General features: G+C 42.2%; 1 protein-coding gene across 1 annotated transcript in view; it reads left to right on the top strand.

The window, feature by feature from the left end:
* Positions 1–4,073: 4,073 nt before the first annotated feature.
* The window catches only part of OVOL2 (ovo like zinc finger 2), a 42,118-nt gene continuing 22,387 nt past the window's right edge, over positions 4,074–23,804 (top strand). The window contains exons 1-2 of the mRNA XM_004697811.2: positions 4,074–4,173; positions 4,730–4,935. Coding sequence (XP_004697868.1) covers positions 4,074–4,173; positions 4,730–4,935 — 306 coding nt within the window. The remainder of the gene's footprint in view (positions 4,174–4,729; positions 4,936–23,804) is intronic.

Here is a 23,804-nt window from a genome sequence, read left to right as displayed (position 1 = left end):
AAATAAGCAAATGAGAGAAGCAGAGACTAGGTAGACACTTGTCATGCCAGTGGAAGATCACCCAGGAGCAGAAGGTCAAAGAGATAAGGCTTTTCTCCCAGTGCCAATAGAGATAAAAAGCCCTTCCCTTAAATCCAGTACCTGGATTCAGACTTCTAGCCTTCTTGATAACGAGTATTCCAGAACACTTCATTGTGCTCATGTGGAATTTGTTCACAGATCAAGAGGCAGTTGTGTGAACAGAAGATAGGAATACTGCATGGTTCAAAATCAGGAAAGGTGTTTGCCAAGGTGATATTCTTTCACCGTACTTATTCAATCTGCACGCTGAGCAAATCATCAGAGAACCTGGATTATATGAAGACAAATATGGCATCGGGATTGGAGGAAGGCTTACTAACAGCCTGTAATATGTAGATGACACAACCTTGCTTGCTGAAAGTGAAGAGGACTTGAAACACTTGCTGATGAAGGATTGCAGCCTTCACTGTGGGTTACAACTCCATGGAAAAAAGACCAAAATCCTCACAACTGGGCCAAGAGGTAACATCATGGTAAATGGAAAAAAGGTTGAAGTTGTCAAGGATTTTGTCTGGCTTGAATCCACAATCAATGCTCATGGAAGCAGCAGTCAAGAGATCCAACATGCATTGCACTGGGTAAATCTGCTGCCGCACAAGAACACTCTCTTTACTAGCATCAGTCAAGGCTGACTCATAGCGATTCCCTGTGGGTTTCTGAGATGTCACTGTTTACAGGAAGAGAAAGCCCAGTCTTTCTCTTGTGGAGCTGCTGGTGATTTTGAACTGCTGACCCTGTGGATCACAGCCCAACGCTTAACCACTACACCACGAGGACTACATAAGACCTCTTTAGAGTGTTAAAAAAAAACATGTGATTTTGAGGACTAAATTTCACCTGACCCAAAGCGTGGTATTTTCAATTGCTTCATATACATGTGGGAGAAATATGGGCTTTCTACTCACAGGGGGCCCTTCTACTCTGTCCTGTAGGGTCACTATGAGTTGGTATCCACTGTGAGTTGGGTTTGGCTCATATGCATGTGCAAGTTGGCATTGAATGAGGAAGACTGAAGAGGAATGAATGCATTTGAATGATGGTGCTGATGAAGAATATTGAAAGTACTGTACCATGGTCTGTCAAAAGAATAAATAAGTATGTCATGGAAGAAGTACAGCCAGAATGCTTTTCAGAGGCAAAGATAGTGACACTTCATCTCACAGACTTTGACATATTATCTGGAAAGACCAGTCCCTGGAAAAGGACATCATGATTGGTCAAGTAGAGCGGCAGTTGACACAGTGTTTGCATCTATAGGCTAAAACAGAAGAACAACTATGACGATGGCACAGGATTGACCAGTTTCGTTCTACGTAGGGTTGCTATGAATCAGAACTGACTCAACGACATTACAAAACCAGTCTCCTTAGCAGTGAAAAAATAAATTTATTTGTTAAAGACTCCCTGTGGGTTTCTGAGACTGTATATCTTGAGAGGAGTAGAAAGACTTCATCTTTCTTCTGCAGAGCAGCTGTTGGTTTTGAACTGCCAACCTTCCAATTAGCAGCCCAATCCACAAACCACTATGCATAGGGGTCCTCAGCATGCTTTAGTCTACTTAGATAACAGGCACAGACAAAGGTGATCTTGATACCTCATTGAAACAGAAATCCAGTTTTAAAAGGAGTAAAGTAGACTTCATTAATTGAGTGATGATTTTGTAAAAGAAGGGATTCTGAATGAAACGGGCTGTTGACAGATAAAAACAAACCTGCAGTGTCTCCCAGAAGTCACACCATTGATTTACAAGCAAGGAAGAAACCAAGCATTCTTGTGCTGTTGTAGAAATGTCTTCCTCCTCCCCTGGCTCATCGGGATAAACCTTTTTCATTCTTAGTGTTGCTTGCTGGGTTATTTATTTAGTTGTTTATTTGTTTGTTTGTTTTCTCAGTGAAAAGTTGGAATCCAGACAGGCTTGACCTCAGAGACTGATTTCCTAAGGGCACTGCGGCCTGTAGACTCCTCAGTCCAGAGAGACGTGCCTCCCCTAACTGCACGGAGAGAACTCCAGAGTAGCATAGGAATCCTTTACCAGGCTGCTATGTCCTCCAGCACCATTCCTTGGAGGAAGCTTGGGAAAACCGCTGTGCTGATCCCCGGCTGCGGGCTGGGCCGGAAGCGGGTCGGGTTACAGTCAGGTGAGGATGTGGACTGTGGACACTAGACGTGTCTTCCCAATCCCTGGAGGCTGGATTGTCTGATCACCCCAGGAAGGGGGCGCACCCAGCCTCCGGGAGCCAGGGCAAGGCGTGTCTGGGCATCCCCTGACTTGGGCGGTGGGTGCGCAGGGGCAGCGTGTCCCGCAACTTGGGCACAGCTCTACCAGAAACTCGGCGTCTTTCTCTTCCTACTTTCTCCCAAGGATGGAAAAAACAAAAGCAAACAACAACAACAACAACAACAACAAAAAACCCAAACTTACTGCCATCAAGTCAGTTCTGACTCCTGGCCACCCTGCAGGAGAGGGCAGATTGCGCCTGGGGACGTCTGAGATGGAAACTCTTTACAAGAGTAAAACGCTCCTCTTTCCCGCGTGGAGCAGCTGCTAGGTTCCTGGGCTCCTACACAAGGGTCGATAGGAACAAACAACACACACACACACACAACAAACAAACACAAACGACAAAGAACAAAACATACAACAACAAACCCACAAAAACAAATGTAAAACTTTTCCTCTAACCTTTCCTGGATCTGTTATGTTAAAGGTCATTTACCAGCCTCAGAATTTGGGGAGAATGGAGACAACTGGGTGGAAGAGGTAGCGATCTGATTTCAGAAGCTGTGTTGCATAGCACGTCCTTGACTTCTGTTTTCATGTAGGTGAGAGGTTCTTAGGGTGCTAGATCTTGGGCTGGAAGCTGTTTGGTCAGAGCAGCCGGTTTCTCTAGATTGTCTGGCACAAATCAGTAAAATAAAGCGTTCTCGAGATGCCGAGAGGTGGCGCAGTGGTTAATCGTTGAGTTGTGATCTGCAAGGCTGCCAGTTGGAAACCATCAGCTGCTTGGGGGAGAAAGACGGGGCTTTCCACTCCCTTAAAGAATGACAGGGACAGTTCTATCCTGTCCCATAGGATTGCCTAAAGAATTGTCTCTCGGGAACTCACAGAAGCAGTGTACCCTGTCCTACCAAGTCGTTAGGAGTAATCACAGACTCCATTGGCAGTGGGGTGTTTTTGTTTTTTTTTAAATGAGATATGCTGAATTTTAAAATCCATTAACGTTGTGTTTATTTGAGGGGTTGTTGAAGATAATGGGAGCTTAATTTAACAGGTTCTCCTTCAGCCAGACGAATCCGTGAGGAGTGACCCCCACGGACTCCACTTTGGCCCACAGAGATTTCAGAAACCTCAACATTCACTTCCAGAACTGAGCCATTTTCTGGCGAATATGTTGGGACCATATTGGGGGGTAGCGGGTGGGGGATGTGGAACTGGTGGGGGTGAGAGACTGACAGGAGCCTTGGGGACTAGATCGGCGTTTATCAACCAGAGTTTCCCTTACTGTCCTTATGATAGGGTGGGTGGGTGGGTGGTGTCGTGATTTGAACACACCTTTCCTTTTTTTTTTTTTTTTATAAAGGGGAGGGGGAGAATCAGACGTTACATTCTTTTGCAAACATTCATGCCTAAGGAAGGGCTGGATCAGGCAGGCGGCCGCCGGAACCGGTTGGACAGGTAGCAAGCTTGTTGACACCGTTATGTTGCAGGGCGCATGCTCACTCTCAAGTTTCCTGGTGCTTTTTCTATTCCACTTTATGAAACTTTTCGCCCCCGGCGTGGTCTTGCCTATGATTTAAGGCGGAGGTGGCGCGAAGCCCGAAGGGTGGGAGTCTCGGGGTGGGCGCGTGGCCCGCCAGGGCTGGAGGGAGAAGTCCAGCGAGGCGGGAAGGTGAGCTCTGGAGTCTGAAGCCCAGGACCGAGTCACCGCTGCGGCCGACGCCCCTAGTGGGAACAGCAGAACTGGGGGGTCGCTGCTGGGGAGGGGCCCATCATGCCTAAAGTCTTCCTGGTGAAGCGGAGGAACCCGGGGATCATGCACCGCAGCTGGACTGAACTCCCCGATGAGGAAAGGGCAGACACCTACATCCCAGGTAAGCCAGGGAGCCAGGCCTGGGTGCTGGGCTCCCCGGTGGGGGAAGGGATGGCCCAGGGCCTTTGGACTCCTTCGGCCTGCTTCCTCCTGCAGAGAGGAACGGGGGTCTTACGGGAGAGGAGAAGGGTGGCCCATGCTGCCGCCAGAGAGGCTTGAAACGGACACCTACGTTCCCATTAGTGGGTGCCTCTTAATTGCCTTGCGGGAACCGTTGGCTGAAACACAGGTAGAGATGGCCCCTGAAGGCAGGTGTGTACGAAGACCAGGAGGGGCTACCCCCATCCCACTTCCTCCTGCTGCCGAAGGAGCCCCCAGCCCTCTGTGACCAGATGGAAAGAGGGCCGCTTCCCTTGCACTAGAGGAAACTTGAAGTGCTAGGTCGGTCTGGTTTGAGCCCCCTAATTCCTCGTGGGCGCCAGGCCTGGGACTTAGAGCCGACCTCAGCATCCTCAGCGCTCTCGGGAGGCCAAGCAATTGACTTGCTAGCCTGCTTCTGGGAGCCCGGGTCCGGGGTGGGGCTGCCCAGCTGACGGCTAGTGTTTGCCCCCCTGCAGTGGCCCTAGGCTGCCTGCTCCAGGAGCCCCCGGAGGACTGCCGCAGTGACAGCGGGGATAGCAGCATCGCCGCGGAGCCGGCAGGTTCCCTGAGCAGCTCGTCCCCGGGAGCCCCCGAGAGCAAAGCCCGCGAGCCGGGCAATGCCCAAGGCCCTGATGGACATCTGGCGGCGAAGCAGGGCCCGGTTGCCCGGTCGAAAATCAAGGTACTGTGTCAAATCTGTCCCCCGCCATTATTTGCACCACACCCTGGTGACAGGCTCCCGGGCCTGAGCCCCTCCCCCGCGCACCTTAGCTACCGGGGCCCAGGGCGCCAGTCACGCCCGCCTGCACCTGCCCCTGTCCCTGGGTTGCGCTGGTGAGGGCGCCTCCCTGCTGAGCTGTCCTCTGGGCTGCTGTACCCGCCTATCAGCTTGGCTCCATAGGGTGGCCATAGGGACTGCGTAAAAGAAAATAGTCTGGCTGTCTAAGTTCCTGAGATTTGAAAAGGGGTGGGGGAACCCCACGTTTTGACCATTCTACCCCTGAGATGCAGTGGGCAATACAAGGTGGATTTCACACCTCCCCTGTGCCCTGGAGAGAAATGACTGTAGCTTGGCACATGGTAGGTCTCTCACCATAACAATGGCTTCCAGTGTCAGTTATGGAGTGTCACTTGACAGGAGACCTACCTGGCACTTCAGATTTGTCCTGTCTCTCATATCTATAATCAAATGGATGAATAAGAGTTCAGCTGCCAATGCCTTAATGCTCCCTCCATCCCTGTGGGTGGGGTATGTGTCTTCTATTGTTGTAACTTGTAGACTTGCAGGCCATAGGGCCACCAGAGACACATTCATCTAGGCATCTATCCTCATATTCCCATATAGAACTAAGATAATTGTCCAAAGGCATCCCCAACCCCCAAGATTAAGGAACCCATTCCACTGACTCATAGCCCCCTGGAGTTAGGGGCATGTAAATCTCTCGACCTCATTTCCTCACTTGGCGTTGTTCCCTAGCATCCCTGGGTGGATGCTAACTCTGGCGTGTAACAGGGCAATCCTGGAGGTGAGTGAGCAGGGCGGGGACAAAAAAGCTTTAATTGGAAAACCACCAGTATTGTTTTCTGGGAGAAGCTTGTATCTCTGTGAATTTTCCTGGATGGGACAGAATTTGACGCAGGAGGCTGGCTGGATTGGGACACATTTAGTTTTGAACTGAGGCTAGAGACTTTTGAGCTAGAACACAAAGGGAAGAGATCTTTAAAGGATGCTTCTGTTTGGATGGAGCTCTGGTGGCTTATGGGCTAAGTATTGCTCTGCTAACTTCAAAGTCAGTCTCTCTGCAGGGAGAACGATTGCCTGCTCCAGTTAAGACTATGGTCTCAGAATCCATAAGAAGCAGTTTTACTCTGATTTATATGGTCCCTCTCCAAGGCACTGAGTTCAGGATTTTCTTGCAAGTATTCTTGGGACTTTCACTTGGCTCTTTATCCCAAGTCTTTCTGTAGCAACTTAGAGTCATTTTCTCTTCCTCTAAATTTTTTATTATAAACTATTTCTCAGGCAGTAGTATGTACCAGCCCCAATAACCCTTAACCTGCCCAGTACTGCTCCATCCACATAACTTTGATTCCACCACTTATATAATTTTAAAAAATTTAAGTTCTGGTTGTTGAGAATATATTATACACATCAGAACATATACTCTTTTAACTATTTCACCATAGGTGAGGGTGGTAACTGAGGTAAGGATGGCAACTTGGGTAAAGGTCGTGACTTGATGTTGACCCCAGATAAATCTCATGCTAGTTCTGCCTCATTGGCATTATGGATAACTCATTCTCATGGCCACATGCTACCATACTTATAGAAGCATCAAAAATAAATTCCACAACACTGAAAACAGGGCACTGAGTGGAACCATAGCCATAGGCATAGATAGTAGGATTTATAACACATCCCAAATAGAAGATGGTCATGCAGTATGGTGAATCATGGCCAAGCCAAGTTGACTCATCACCCCAACTGTGACATATTCCAGATATCTTATTTGCATGGTTCAATCTAGTCTAGACACAACAGAGTTGGTGTCTAGAAAGGCTACATATTAAGTTATTTATTGCACCAAAGAACCATCGAGGGGTTTGTTGCCGTTGTTGAGAATATATGAAGGGGATTCAAAAAGCTCATGGAAAAAATAGAATGAAAAGATATAATTTTTAAAGTCCCCTTGTACATACTCGATTTCTAAAACTCTATTTTGGTGACACTGATTACATTCCTTGAGTTGTACAGCCCTTCTAGCCCTCCTTTTCTGAGTGGTTCCTCCTCCATTCATAAACTCACTGGCCCCTAAATTCCCTCCATCAACTTCCAAGATGCTGTTGTCAATTTGATCCACAGAGATAATTCTTGCAAGAGCACAGTGTTCAAGGCAGCTACTCTTCACTAGTTATTCTATTGTTTGCTATTGGCAAAAATTTGAATGATGCAAGAAGCATCAAAAGAAGATGGAAAGAATACACGGAATTACTGTTCCAAAAAGAACTAGCTGACATTCCACCATTAAAGGAGGTAGCATATCAGCAAGAACCAATGGTGCTGAAGGAAAAAGTCCAAGCTGCACTGAAAGCATTAGCCAAAAGCAAGGTTCCAGGAATTGATGAAATACCAGTTGAACTCTTTCAACAAGCTAATGAAGCACTGGAAGCACTTAATCATCTATGCCAGGAATTTTGGAAAACAGCCACCTAGCCAACTGACTGGAAGAGATTTATATTTGTATTCATTCATATTCGTACTCATTCCAAAGAATGGTGATCCAACAGAATGCACAAACTACAGAACAATATCATTGATATCACATGCAAGTAAAATTTTTCTGAAGATCATCCAACAATGGTTGTAACAGAATGTTGACAAAGCACTGCCAGAGTTCAGGGTGGATTCAGAAGAGGACACGGACCAAGGATATTATTGGTGATGTTATATGGATCTTGTCTCAAAGCAGAGAATATCAGAAAGATGATTACTTGTGTTTTATTGACTATGCCAAGGAATGTGACTGTGTGAACCGTAATAAACCATGGAGAGCCTTGAGAAGAACAGAAATTCAGAACAGTTCATTGTGTTCATTTGAAACTTGTACACAGATCAAAAGACAGGTATTTGACCAAAACAAGGGAATATTCATGGTTTAAAAGCATGCAGAGTAAGTTGTAAGTTAAGGGAAGGTGTAAGTTAAGGTGTATTTTCTCACCATAGCTATTCAATCTGTGTGCTGAGAAAATCATCAGAGAATCTGGACTGTATGAAGAAGGATGTGGTAACAGGATTGGAGGAAAGCTTATGAACAACCTGCAATATGCAGGTGGCACAACCTTGCTTGCTGAAGATGAAGAGGACTTGAAGCACTTGCTGATGAAGATCAAGGATTGCAGGCTTCAGTATGGATTACAACTCAGTGTACTGAAGACCAAAATCCTCACAACTGGACCAATAGGTAACATTATGATAAATGGAGAAAAGATTAAAGTTGTTACGGATTTCGTCTGCTTGGATCCACAATCAGTGTTCATGGAAGCAGCAGTCAAGAGAGCAAAGGACACATTACATTGGGTAAATCTGTTGCACAAGACCTCTTGGAATATTTGAAAAGCAAGGATGTTATTTTGAGGACTAAGGTGCACCTGACCCAAACCCTGGTATTTTCAATAGTCTCATATGCTTGAGAAAGCTGGGTATTGAATAAAACAGACCCAAGAAGAATCGATGGGTTTGAATCATGGGGGTGGCAAAGAATATTAAAAATACCATGGAGTGCTAAAAGGACAAAGCAATTTGTCTTGACAGAAGTACAGCCAGGACTCTTTAGAAGCAAGGATGACAATGCTTTGTCCTACCTACTTTGGACATGTTATCAGGAGAGACCAGCCCCAGGAGAAAGGCATCATGCTTGTAGAGTGGAGGGACAGCTAAAAAGAGGAAGGCCCTTGATGAGAAGGATTGACATAGGGGCTGCATCAGTGGGCTCAGGCCTGGGAACAATTGTGAAGATGATGCAGTACCAGGCAGTGTTTCCATTCTGTGGTGCAGAGTCTCTTTGGGTTAGAAAAGACTTCTTATCACCTACCACCACCAATACCAACATCATTAGGGAGGTTAATTAGCCAGGTTAATGAAGAAGACTGCGAACTATAGGATTCAGTTGTATCCTGAGTCAGTGTCTTTGAGATATGAAAGAAATGAAACAAGCAATTAAAGATCAGATGGAACTGACTACAATCAACAAAGAAAAGCCGGGAGCAGAGTGTATTGTCTCCTTTGATCCCGGGACTGAGAACTTCCTAGACCCAGGAGAAGATTGATGCTAAGACATATGGAGCTCTCCCAGGGATACCTGGTCCGCAATGTTGGAAAGACACCAGGTCTATCCCGCAAAGGTTGCATAGAGACAAAGCCTTCCCCTAGAGCTGGCACTCTGAATTTGGACTTTTGGCACCCTACACTGTCAGAGAATATATTTGTTGTTAAAGCCATCCACTTGCGTTCTTGTTATAGCAGTACTAGATAACTAAGGTAGCATTTCTGTAACACATTTGTTTATCCTTGCACATATTAATGGGCATGTAAATTGTCTCCACCTTTGGTTACTGCGAATAATACAACAATAAACATGGTATAGATATGCCTGTTTGTGTCACAATTTCCAGCTGCATTGGGAATATTCGTAGCAGTATAAATGTACAATTTTTTGTTTTTTTGAGAAAGTGCCACATTATTTTTCAAAAGGACTATAAAATTTTGCATTCCTATGAGCAATGTATGTGTTTCAATGTCCCCACGTTCTCTTCAATATTTATTATTTTATATTTTTTGTTTGCTGTTGGTTTATTTTTTATTTTTGGCTTTTTAATTGGAGTGAAATAGGATCTCAGTGTGGTTTTGACTTACATCTCTCTGGTGAACAATAACATCGACTATCTTTGCATGGATTTGGTGGCCTTTGGGCTATCATCTTTGGTGAAATCTTTGTTCAAGTCCTTTCCCCATTTTTTCATTGGGTTATCTTTTCACCAATCATGAGCCAAATGTATTAAATTTTCAAGTATGAAATTTCGAGTTCATGTTGGATGTATATATGTAAAAATTCAGGAATAGAAAACCCCATCCCCCAAATAACAAAGATGTTATAAACTTTCTGATTACTCAAATTGTTGTGGATGCCTCTGGGGGTGTCTGAGGTGGTGCCTCTTTACAGCAGCTGAAAGCCTCATCTCCTGGGAGCAGTTGGTGATTTTGTACTGCTGACCTTGCAGTTAGCAGCCAAATCTGCTATATGTCAGTGCTATTTTGATTTAATGTGCTATTTCGTATGATTTGGCAAGTTATTTCTTGGCTTGCTCAAAAGTTTTCCCATATAGATTGATGGTAATTTCTTTTGGATAACTTTTCAGTTCACAAAGAAGTTTCATAGGAACACTCTATTTCTGCTAACAGGGGAAACTTGTATTAGATTCTTATTAGATATACAATTTTCAAAGTTAGCCTCCCAACCAGTAGTTTGTCTCTTCACTTTTGTTGCAAAATCTTTTGATGAACAGAAGTTTTAAATTTTTGTGAAGTCTCATTTATTCATTTTGTCCTTTGCTGCTTTCCACTTAGATAATTTTGAAGAAAAAAACTCAGACATCATGTTATTTCACTCACAAATTTCTCAGAATCACATGCTGAGATTATTCAAATTGTATTCAAATTGCTAATTGTCTCATGAATTCATTTTTTTCGATTTGCTTATTAATGTCTAAGTAATGTCTTGAGGGTTGCTACAAGTCATAACGAACTCAAAGGCACCTAACAACAACAACAACAATGTTCACAGGTTTTAATTGGTTGACAAGCTTTTCTTTTTTATTGTCCAAAATGGATTTATGGGGATGGCGTCCCCCTCATCTTGATTCAGGGCCTTTTGGTGCTGCATCTGAAGGGGCATCCTTCTGCAGCCTTGCTCTTCCTCATGTGGGCTGACAGAGGACAGCAGAGCAACCAACACACAGAACCGCTGTTGGTACATGCTCAAGACCGTGGTGATGTTGTAGCAGCCTGGGCACTTGACTTCCTGAAATAGGAAGTGGGGCTCTGCACCAGGTGCTTCTTGTGTTTCCTCTTCTCCTCTTCTGGAGAGGGATGAAGGAGATCCTTTGTGAGAGGCATGATCGCTGTAGCGAGGTCAGCACCTCCAGAAAAGGTCTTTCTTTTTGTTTTTTGTAATCCTTACAATTTATTTGTTGAAGGAAAGAGTAATTTATTTTAGAACTCTTCCATAATCTGAATTTTTCTGATTGCCTCAATGTGGTACTTCACAACCTTCAGTCCCCTAGCCTACCCATTGTCATCCCATTGACTCTGAGTCAGCAAGCCTGTTGGACAAAGTAGAACTATCCCCTTTGGTTTATGAGGCTATACATTTTTAGGGGAGCAGAAAGCCTCACCTTTCTCCCATGGAGTAGCTGGTGGATTTGAACTACCAACCTTGCAGGTAGCAGCCCAAGATGCAACTTATTACACCACAAAGGTTCCATGTTGAGTCCCCCGTTTTCCCTAAATGGTAGTTCACGCTACAACTGCAGTGTCCAAAATACGTGGCTACTTGTATTTAGATGAATTAAAATGAAGTAAAATTAAAAATTAAACTCTTCAAGCTCATCAGCAATATTTCCAGGATTCAGGAGTCATGTATGTTATATGGCTCCTGTATGGAACAGTAAAGAATAAAAGATTTCTATTACTGAACAGAGTCTGTTGGATAGTGTTGCTCTAGAATCTAGATGCTTCGTTCGATACATTTTATTTTTGGCTGTATTTTGTCTTGTGTTGTCGTAAGGTGCCATCCAGTTGACTTGTAGTAACCCATGCAAGGCAGAACAAAGCGCTACCGAGGTCCTGGACTGTGCTCCGAATGTTGCTATGTTTGAGCCCTTGTTGCAGCTTCTTTGTCAATGCAGCTCATAAAAGAAGTGCTCCTAGTTTTCACTAGCCCTCTACTTTACCAAACACAGTGTTCTTCTCCAGGGCCTGCTCTCTCCTAATAACACATCCAAAGAAGGGGAGACTAGGTCTAATCATCCTTGCTTCCAAGGAGTACTTTGGCTGTACCACTTTCAACACAGGTTTGGCCAGCCGTTTGATGGCCCATGGCCCCTTCACTGTTCTTCACCAACACACCATTGAAATGCATGAGTTCTTCTTTGGTCTTAATTATTTACCTTCCAAGTAACATATTTGCTTTTAGCATCTAAAAAGAGGTCCTTTACCCCCATTTAAAATTTATTCTAGTTTTTATTTTTTGCTTTCCTTTGGTTTGAAAGTTCTCTGTGGTTTTTTTGTCTGTTTGTTTTGTTATTATTTGGGGTGTTTTTTATTTTTTGTATGATTTTCTTTATATGGAAACTAGGATCTATGTGAAAAGGGAATTTAGGAGGTGTGCCAGCATTTGTTAGTTAATGTGGAAGTGTGTTCACTGGGAAAGGGAGAAGGGGGTCTTGAGGTAGTGGTGGATGGGGTTGGCAGAGGGTACAGCTAAAGAAGAATGCCCAGGCTGAGTGGCAGGAGAGATAAAGCTGTGTGTCTTTTTTGGGTGAGTAGTTCTTATAGCTAAACAGCCTAAACAACTTTACTGAGGGCTACTCTTTCCATTTCCCTCTGATTTTCATTCCTCAGAAGTGGGGGGCTGGGGGTGGGGGGTTGCCCTGTAAGGCTTTTGGAGAAGGGAACGTGGTGGGAGCATTTGTCCCACCTGTGCCTTTTTGGGAGATGAGTGTAGCCATTGAATTGTGGTGAGAGGCCTAAGGTTCAAAAGCGTGCATCCACTAAATCCACAAGGAACAAGCACACCAGCCTGTGTGATCCAAGGATTGTAAATAATATAATCCAGCTCTGAAGGAGGAAATGGCATCAGAACTTAAATTGTGAACTCTTGGTTTGCAGAGGCTATGGATGACAATGGAAACCCAAAATCCATTTGCAGGATTTACACAGAGCAAAACTCCATTGATTTCCCTCTAACCACAGGCGCAGGATGTGAATAGCGTAGTCATCAGACAGAGTACTGTAGAGATTACAGTAGATTAAAATGCAGCATCTAATGTGATCCACCAGCCCCCTATTTTTTGTGTGTGACTTATCTAAAAGTTCTAGCACTTAAAAGAAAAAAAAAGGTGTGGGGGGTGGGGGGAGGGAAATACATCTGGATTAAGCCGCCAGTGAATCTCCTCTGAACACAGACCAGGAATGTGAATGGCCTTGCTCTCATACAGAATGCCTTAGAAAGTATAATATGACAGATACAACTAGATTAAAATCTAACATCTTATTTGATCTGCATTTGGACCCATTTTTAAGTTGTTCTAGTTTTTAATATTTTCAATATTCTTTCCTAATGGGATTTTCCCCTATTTTATCTTGTTTTTGTTGTTAGATATTTTGACTCCTTATTTTGTATTTTTGGTTTTTTCCCAGTATGTGAAATCCAGGATGGGTGAGACAGTACCTGGACTAATGGTTCCTTGAGGATATGGGAGGGGAGGTTGAGGGGAAGTGGGGAGCTAATAACAAGGAATGCATGAAAAGAATAAAATGTCAGAATTGATTGTGATAAATCCACAGAGATAGTAATTAATTGATAGTTTTTTAGGAGAGGTTGTGGGGAAATAGGATGCTAATAATGAGTACAAAAAATAAAGTATTCTGAAATTGAATTAACTTATTGAACCATATGGCTTGTGAGTTACATGTCCATAAAACTTAAGATTAAAAAAAAATCTGCACCCTTAGAAATATATACATATATATTGTAGTATATAAAGCCTAAGAATAACAAAAAGAGGTGTTTGACTTGCCATTTGATTTCTTGGCTGCTGTTTCCATGGGCTTTGATTATAGATTTAAGTAAAATGAAATCCTTAAAAATGTCAATCATTTTTGCATGTACTGTGTGTTTGATGACTTATGGTCAAGTTGTGAGGATTTTTCGGTGTTGTTGTGTTTTTTTTCTTTTCTTTTTTAATTGTTTTATTAGGGGCTCATATGACTTATCACAATCCATATATACATCAATTGTGTAAAGCACATTTGTACAGTCATTGTCCTGGATTTTTGTTTTCTTTGTGTTGAATTGTAATCCATACTGAAAGTTATAGTCTTCCAGAAATTTCTTCAAGTCCTCTTTCCTTTCAGCAAGTAAGGTTGTGTTGTCTACATATCGCAGGCTGCATACCGAATCTTCTTCCAATCCTTCCACATAGTCCAGTTCCTTAGGTTATTTTCTCAGTATACAGAATGAATAAATATGGCGAAAGGATAACAACCCTGATGCATGACTTCTTTACTTTAAATTCCACAGTATTTCCTTGTTGTATAGAACTGTTCAATAGAACCACCTACCTCTTGGTCCATGTACAGGTCTGCATGAGCAAAATTAAAGGTCTGACATCATTTTTTCAATTGGCATAGTTGATAAAATACAGGTAAACATTTTTCTAGTATTTTCTGCTTTCAGACAAGATCCATGCAATATCAGCAATGATTTTTCACATCCCATGCCCTCTTCTGAATCCACCTTGAATTTCTGGTAGCTCCTTGTCATGTACTACTGCAACCAATTTTAATTATCTTCAGCAAAATTTTACTTGTGTGTAATATTAATCGTATTGTTTGATAATTTTCACATTCGATTGAATCACCTTTCTTTGAGATGGGTACAAATTTGAATCTCTTCCAGTGTGTTGGCCAGGTAGCTCTCTTCCAAATTTCTTGGCATAGATGAGTGAGGGTTCCCAATGTTGCATTGACTGTTGAAACATTAAAATTGGTAATCAATCAAATCCTGGAGCCTTGTCACCAATGCTTTTATTGTAACTTGGATTCCCCCCTTTCATACCATGGGTTTGATTATATAACAAAAACACCAAGCTCACTGCCCTGAAGTCGATTCCTACTCATAGCAACCCTAGAGGAGAACTGCCCCTGCTGGTCTTCGAGGGTAATGGCAGTATAGAGCTGGCGGTTTTGAACTGCTGACCTTGTGGTTAGCAGCCCCGCATGTAGCTCACTATGCCACCAGAGTTTACATGACCTCCAAGTAGCAGGTGAACTGTCTTTTGGGACAGTGACTCTGTATTCCTGTCCTCTCTTTTTAGAGCTTCTTATCACTCACTCACTGCCATCCTGTCAACGCTGACTCATAGTGACTCTATGTGTCATTCAATATTTTGCCCACTGAACCTTTCATTATTGTCGCTTGAAGCTTAATTTTTCCCTTTTGTTTTTCCAGCTGGAGAAATGCCACCCATGCTGTTTCCTTTTGGTTCTCTACCTCCAGGTCTCTTCCCATTTTATTATCATTCTTTCTTTTGTCTCCGCAAGCTGCTTTTTGGAATTTCCTGTTCAACTCTTTACTTCATCTTTTCTTCTTTTTCACTTTAGTTTCTCTAAATTCTAGAGCAAATTTCAGAATCTCTTCCAACATCTCCTTTGGTCTTTTAATGATCTTTGATTTCGTCATGTATGATGTATATGATATCATTCCACAAATTACCTGGTGTTCAATGTGTAAAATCTATTATTGAGTTGGTCTCTAAGTTCAGGTGCAGGTCATCATTTTTTCACTTCAACCTTAACTTGCACATGAGAAACAATGGCCTGTTCCACAGGTGTCCACGGCTTTGTTTTAGCTAATCATGTTGAACTTTCCCATTGTTTCTCTACCGACACAGTTGGTTTGATTACTGTCTCTTGCGTCCTGCGAGGTCTATAGTCACTGTTTATGTTGCTGGCAAAAAGGTAGTTCTGACATTTATCCATGGAGATGTAAGACATGTGAATACTATATCAAGAAAACTACTTAAGAAAACAAAAAACTTGACCAATAGTTACCATGGGTGAAGGAGTAAGAGTTGTTGCTTAAGGGGCATTGAGTTTATGTAAATAGTAATGGGATAATTTGGAAAAGGATATCAATATTGGATGTACAACATGAAGAATATAATCAATGATCTGAAGTTTTCGTGTAGAAGTTGTAGAATTGGAGAATGTTTTGTTGTGTATATCTTTGCCACATTAGAAAAATAATAATTATATGAATAGCAAGGAGTACAAGGAAGAATATATTCTAGAATTAAATGTGATAATTGTACAACTCTTCTTGATATGATTGAATTATTGAATTGTATGACATGTGGATGAAGCACTAATAAAACTGTCAAAAGAAAAAGATAGTTCTTGGTCTTGCAAAATTCTATTATATCATCTCTGGTGTTTTTTCTAACTTCAAGGCCAAATTTTCCAATTATCAGTACATCTTGGTTGCCTGTTTGATCAACTTCAGACTATGTTAGTTAATAACAATCTTCAGTTTTTCTCACCTTAGACATTTATGGTTGGTGTATAAATGTGAATAATAGTTGTATTAACAGGTTTTCCTTGTAGGCATATAACGATTATCCTATCACCGATAGCATTGTACTTCAGAATGTATCTTGAAATATTTTTAACAGTGACTGTGACACCTTTTCTCTGAATTTATCATTCCCAACATAATAGACCATATAATTATGTCATTAAACATGATTGATACTAGTCCATATAAGCTCACTAATACTTAGGATACCTATCTTTGTGTTTCATTTCATTTTTCACAACTTCCAATTTTCCTTCATTCATATTTGTACATTCCACATTCTGATTATTATGGCTGATGGCAGGTGTTTCTTCTCATTTTGGATTATGCCACATGAGTCAATGGAGACCTTGGCAACTTGGCTCCACCCATGTCATTGACTCTACTTTGAGAAAGCACTTTTCTACAGGCATATTTTGAGTGGTTTAAAACTCAAGAGGCTCATCTTCCATTATTATATCACATGATAGTCCACCACTATTCATGAGGATTTCAGTAGCCTTTTTTTTTTTTTGGAAGTGGGTAACCAGTACCTCCTTCTGAGTCTGTTTTAAACTGAAAGCGCCACTGAAACCTATCCACCATGGACAACCCTGCTGGGCCATATTTGAATGGCCAGTGACAGTTTCCAGCATCACAGCAACACAAGCTACCAGAGTATGACAGGCTGGCAGACAAGAGGCATAGTCGTTTATCTTTTTGTATTGTATTCCCTTAAGACTTAGTTTCTTAATACTTTGGGTATTGAAGTTTGCAATATAGTGGTATTCTAATTCTACTTATTATCTGACATATGTAAGGAGAGATAATCCCCTTCATCTACTATTTGATTTCCCAGTGGAACAGCTCATTTAGAAAGGTATAAGGCTTGATTATTCCATTTACTTTCTAAGACAATCAGCACATCAGAATAAGTGATAACCAATTAGTTGGGGAGCTTTGGGCCTTTTGTTTCTTTCTCTTTTTTAAAAAATCACTTTATTAGGGGCTCATACAACTCTTATCACAATCCATACACACATCAATTGTGTAAAGCGCATTTTTACATTCATTGCCCTCATCATTCTCAAAACATTTTCTCTCCACTTAAACCCCTGGTATTAGGTCCTCATTTTTCCCCTCCCTCCCCACCCCCCCCCCCCCAAGAGTTTATAAATTGATAGTTTATAAATTGTTATTTTGTCATACTTTGCCCTGTCCGACGTCTCCCTTCACCCACTTTTCTGTTGTCCGTCCCCCAAGGAGGAGGTCACATATAGTTCCTCGTAGTCGGTTCCCTCTTTCCTACCCACTCTCCCCTTTTGTTTCTATATATGTACATTTTAATATTACATATAGCGATTGTGAATTAGGTAAATCTTTACAGAGGAGAACATCAATTTTACATTCAACAATTCATACCAAAAAATTCATCCCTATTCTGACTCAATGCATGCGTGGCAATCCCCTCACTGTACTATTGCTCACCCCACTTTCACCCCGTGGTTCCTGTTCCCAACTCTCCTCCTTTCTGAACCCTCGGAACTTCCTCCTTGGGTAACTGCGACAATTCTGGTCTTAAGTATTTGATTATGCTAGCATCACTGTGAGTCCACTTGCACCCCTCAGGGCCATAGTCTCAGGGGTCCCGCCAGTTTCTATCCAACCCATAAACCTGGTCTCTTGTATTTTAAGTTCTGTTGCACATTTTCCTCCTACTGGATCCAGGGACCTTGTAATGCGATCCTTTTCAAAGCAGGTGGAAGTGGTAGCTAGGCACCATTTAGTCTCTGGTTTCAAGGTGTGGAGTCTGATGTTTGTGTGACATAGGGGGCTAATTAATTATCTCCATGTCTCTTTTCATGTTCATGCCTCTTCTTCCCTCTAGATGGGACCAAGAGTTGCATCTTAGATGGTGGCTCACAAGCTTTTAAGACCCCAATCTCTACTCATCAAGCTAGAATAAAGAGTACTGTCTGTATGCACGACGTTTGCCAATTGACTTGGTGTCCACGAGACTATGGTGCTTATCCCTCAAGCCCAGCAACTCATTCCCTCAATGCATCGGTTTATGTCTCAAAAGTTTTCATAACTTTGTCCCTGTATGCACCACCACATTCATGAATATAATCGCAGCAAAAGTAAACACACATATGCAAATATTTCTGTAAGACCGAAGAATCCGTTCATTGGAATTATGCTGTTGGAGAATATTGAAAGTACCACAGAGTGCTAAATGGGCAAACTGGCCTGACTTGGAAGAAGTTCTTTAGAGGCAAGGAGGGCAAGGTTTTGTCTTACATGCTTTGGACATGTCAGGAGAAGCCAATCCCTGGAGAAGGACATTGTGCTTGGTAAAGTAGAGGGCCAGCGAAAAAGAGGAAGGCCTTCAAGGAGATGGACTGACACCGTGGCTGCAACAATGGGCTCAGGCATAGGGGCAATTGCAAGGATGGTGCAGGCCCATGCGGCGTTTCATTCTGTTGTGCACAGGGTTGAATTGACTGCATCACACCTAACAACAACTAACAACATTAGCATGTGATTTTCGTATGTTGATCTTGCCCTCTGCCACTTTGCCAAATCTTTCAATAAGTTTCAATAATTTTCTTGCAGAACCTTTGGAATTGTCAATGTGTAGGACCATATAATTTACAAATAGAGAGTTTTACTTCTTTGTTCATTTGGATGCCTTCATTTCCTTTTCTTGCCTTGTAGCTCTGCTTAACACTCCAGCCAATATTGAATAGGAGGGGTGATAAAGGGCACTTTTTGTTTGGTTCCCTTTCATAAAGAAGACTATGTTCAGTTTCTCTCCATTGAACGTGACATTGACTGTTGGGTTTGTAGATATGCTCTTTATTATGCTGAGGAAGTTCTCTTTTTCCTTGTTTTGTTGAATGTTTCATCAGGATCATGAATTGGATTTTGAATCGACTGATATGAGCATGTGGTTTTTTCCTTTGTGTTATTTATGTATTAGATTTCACTGACTACATTTCTAATGCTGATTCACCTTCCATTAAAAAAACCACTGCCATCGAGTACATGCTGATGCTGAGTAATCCTATATAGGGTTTATGAGGCTACAAATCTTACAGGAGCAGAGATTTTCATCTTTCTTCCATGGACATGGGTTTGAACCACTGACCTTGTGGTTACAAGTCCAACACTTACCCAATAGCACCAGCTGTATACCTGGTATGAATCCCATTTGGTCATGATTTCTTTTTTAAACTATATTTTTGGATTGTATTGGATAGGATTTTGTTGAGAAGTTCTGCATCTATGTTCATCAGGGATATTGGTCTATATTCTTCTTTTTCAATAATGTCTTGACCTGGTTTGATATTAGTATTAAGCTTGCTTCATAAAATGTGTTTTGTTTGAGTAGAATTACTTTCAATTCTTCTGTGAATATTTAGTAAAACTTGACAGTGAAGCCCTTGGTGTCTGGACTGCTTGGGGGGAATGTTTTAAATGAGCTGATCAATACCTTCTTTTGTTAATGTCTGTTTAGGTTTTTTATTTCTGTTTATGTTAGTTTAGTAGCCAGTGTGTTTGTAGGAATTTGTCCACTTCTAGGTTTTTAAATTTGTTGGAGTATTGTCCTTCATAGTCTTCTGTTATTATCTTTTTTATTTGATTTGATTCTGTTTTCACAGCACCCGTTTTCTTTCTTATTTCTGTTGTTTGCATCTTCTTTTTGTTGTTAGACTTGCCAGTGTTTTTTTTTTTTTAATTTGTTATTCATTCTTTCAATTTTTGATTCTTGGAAGGGAAGATAAATAAGCTCTGTACTCAATCTTTGCCTCTTGTCCTCTCTCTCAGTAGGATATGCCTACTCTCCACCCCCTTTGTAGCCTTCTGATCATCTCCCTGGTTGCACATTTAGCCAACCAGCCTCCTCTTCTTAACAATACCTTTATGAAAAATCAAAGGAACATTTCTGGTTGTGCTTGTAGCCCCAGCACCCTGCCTTAACCACAGGAGGATAACGTCAACATAAAACAAAAATACATGCATGGAGGAGAGAGCTAAGAAATACCTAGAATAGCGAATACCTAGAATGCAGAAAGCACAAAAGAGAGATCTGGGAAAATTTCTGCAACAAGCTAAAAACCAAAACCATTTCTGTCAAGTCAATTCTGATGGAGAGTGATTCTACAGGATAGAGTAAAACTGCCCCAGAGTGTTTTAAGGCTGCACATCTTTACAGAAGCAGGTTGCCACATGTTTCCCTTGAGAAGTGACTGCTGAGTTCAAGCCACTGATATGTTAGTTAGCAATCAAGTGATTAACCACCGAAATGCCAGAATTCTTATTTTCTGGATTGCACGGACACATTTCCTTTATTGTTCACTTCATTAGCATTTAGGAAGATCTCCATTCTGCCATGTATCAGAATTATGAAGCCCAAGGAGATGGTACATGGAGTCAGGAAGGTGTATCTAAATTCCAAAGAAATTGGGGGAACATGCTTAACATATGTGGGGAAGTGCAATTATTTTCGTATGGCCCTTCTACCCATGTTTTTGTCACTTTCATCAAATAATTCGGTGGTACCATGCTAATAGGGTTTATGAAATACTAATTGAGAGGACTGGCAAGTTTTGCCATTCCTCTGGGTATAAGAGAGACATCTCAGAAATAGAACCGGGGAATCCCATGATCATTAAGAATGAAAAACCACCAGTGGGCCACAAACCTGATCCCTGCCTGAAAGGCAGAAGCATCAGAGGCAGCAGAAACTGTAGCACACCAAGACCACATGATAGAGCAAAAGAGCCTTCAACTGAGACTGTGAGGCAGCATAGAGGAGCAGCAACAAAATAGTAAGGCAAAGAGATCTGGGCAGACAGAGGCCAATAGACCACATGGACGAGAGGCTGAGGAGCAGACAGAGACTTGGATTCTGGCTGAGAAGAGGTGCTGGTGTGGACAAAAGACTGCATCTTCAATCTTCTCTTATCCTGACATGTGATAACCTGTTGTGTTCATCTGGGTACATTAGAGAAACAAATCCACAGAAATTCATATGTATGAGAGAGTTCTATATAAAGGGTAAGTGCACAGCAAGAAAACATCCCAACCCAGTGCTGCCCAAGCTCACAAGTCCAACATTAGCCCATATGTCCAACACCAATCCACAAAGTCCTCCTCCATCTCACAAAACGAAGGCAATGATGCCAACTGCAGGAGGAAAGCCGAGTCAGTGAATGTATAAGCATCTCAGCACTGGCAGGGGTCTCCACATGGCTGCTCCAGCACCCAGGGCTGCATCAGGGTAGGTCCATGCGGCTTCTCCTCAGGGAGGTCTTTCAGGAAGTAAGCCTTGCCACCTGAAACAGGGAACTGGCTAAGGCAGCAGCACCCTGGTCCGACCATCACAAAGCAAGAGACCCCAGAACTAGAAAGGCGAGGCTCACCGAGCCCTTCAGTTAATTCCACATGTGTTTATCTGCCAGGTTGGCACAATAAACTTTAGCTAACTCACCTGTTAACTTCCCTAATAAACCCCCATCATTGTGAGTATTGCCTGTAAGTTCCTGTGGAGCCATTACAATGGATTATCAAACCCAGTAGAGAAGTACAGTATCAAGGGAGGACCAGTTCCTGTCAAAATAGGGTAAAGATTGGAGGGTAGAGACATGACTCACCTCTGCCTTATGGCCATCGACCTTAGGCTGATGTGGATTTGGATTTTCCTTCGCCTTTGTGTAGCTAAAGGAAGTCAGACTTGGCTCCCACGCTACTTTCTCAGTATGTCTTAAGTACTCAAATGCATAGCAAAGGTCTCTGAGCAAATCCTATTCACATGGCCACCTAAAGGTAGACTTGGGCACGAGTATGCTTCCATGGGAAATAGGGTCATATGTTTACGCAACTGCTTGGTTAACAGAGATTGCTTGTTAACATCGTCAATACAGATTTCTGTGGTTTTGATTTTTCCTGGAGAAAACTGGCAGGTAAATTATTGTAGCCAGCTTTGAGGTTGGTCAGAGAGCCAGCTGAGGTTTCCAGCTCCCTGGACCCTCCTGAATTTTTTAGCAGCTTTGACACAATGGACTGTTTGTTTTGGCAGAAGCGTCTGGATTTTTGGTTCATTTGTTTTCAAAGAATAGCTAGAGGGTAACTTTGCATGGTTTAAAAAACAAAAGTTGAAAGGTGGCAGAAAACAGGACAGAGGATGGGAAAGACCCAGTCCTGGGACTGGAGTATCATTCATGTGATCTTCATCTTTCTTGATCCAAATCGATCTTAAGTCATGTACCATCTCCCACACTGAATGGTAGTTCACCCACTGTATTAATAAGCCTTTTGAAAAGTGCCCATTTTTATTAAAAATTAATTTTAAATATTTTCAGACATAGCGTGATATAAATGCCTTATTCAGCAGTTCTGTAGGGGTACCCTGTAAACAAACACATAATTTATATATTAAGTTATAGAAATATTTACACTAAATGGAATAAAGTGTATGGAGAGCTTCATGTCACCTTAGGCCAAGTTGGATGCCAAGGGATATGGGAGAATATTTTGGATTTCAGAGTTGTATATAAAGGTTAGTGAGCTGTGACTCACACTAGAAGTGAATTCCCTTTCCTTCCATTAGAGAGTTAAACATACAAATGCTAAATTTAGAGACAAAGGATTTTATTTAGGATTAAAATATTTGGGAGCTGGTCTAATAACGACAATAGTTATGATTTATCAAGTACTTGTTAGTCTGGGTTGACTAGAGAAACAACTTCATACAATCATATGTGTGTAAGAAGGAGCTATATATCAATGAGTAATTGTATATTAAGAAAACATCCCAGCTCAGTCCAGATCAAGTCCTTAAGTCCGATCTTAGCCCATATGTTCGATACCAGTCTATAAATTCCTCTTCAGACTCATGGAGCACACGCAATGATGCCGAATGCAGGAAGATCACAGGCCAGTGGGTAGAAAGCCTTGTGAATCCAATGGGTCTCCACATGGCTCCTCCAGCTACAGGGCTCTGGCTCTATCAGCTTAGCTCCATGTAGCTTGTTCAACAGGAATGTCTAGCAGGTAGAATGTGGGTATCTGGCCTCCAGTCAGCTATTTATCTCCGTAGCACCTCCATATGAGGTCATCAAGCTGCATCCTGATTGATAGGCTACACCCCACCCCTTCACTCTTACTAGTCTCAAGTTGACGCCAGATTATGTAACTGCCACATCGTATGATAGGTATTATTCTGAGGTGTCATCAAGTCGATTCTGACTCCAGCGACCCCCATGTACAACAGAATGAAACACTGCTCTAACCTATGTCATCCTCATAATTGTTGCTACGTTTGAACTTGCGTCCACCTATCTCATTGCACGTTGTTTTATTTTTCACGGACACTTTACTTTTCCAAACCCGATTCCCTTCTCCATGAACTTGTCCTTCCTGATGACAGGTCTAAAGTATGCAGAAAGGGGCTTGCCACTTTTGCTTCTAAAGAGCATTCTGACTACTTCTTCCAACCCAGATTTGATCATCCTTCTGGAAGCCCATGGTATATTTAATATACTACCATGTAGGTGTTGCTAGGAGCCCCAGTGGTGTAGTGGTTACACATTGGGCTGCTAACTGCAAAGTTATCAGTTCAAAACTGTTGCGTCCCGGCCTGCGGGACGCA

This window comes from Echinops telfairi, unplaced genomic scaffold (genome assembly GCF_000313985.2).
Source record: "Echinops telfairi isolate 266 unplaced genomic scaffold, ASM31398v2 ScPeMD7_5592;HRSCAF=6446, whole genome shotgun sequence".
NCBI lineage: Eukaryota > Metazoa > Chordata > Mammalia > Afrosoricida > Tenrecidae > Echinops > Echinops telfairi.
Note: the sequence above shows the minus strand (reverse complement) of the source record. Positions and strands in the feature narration are given on the sequence as shown.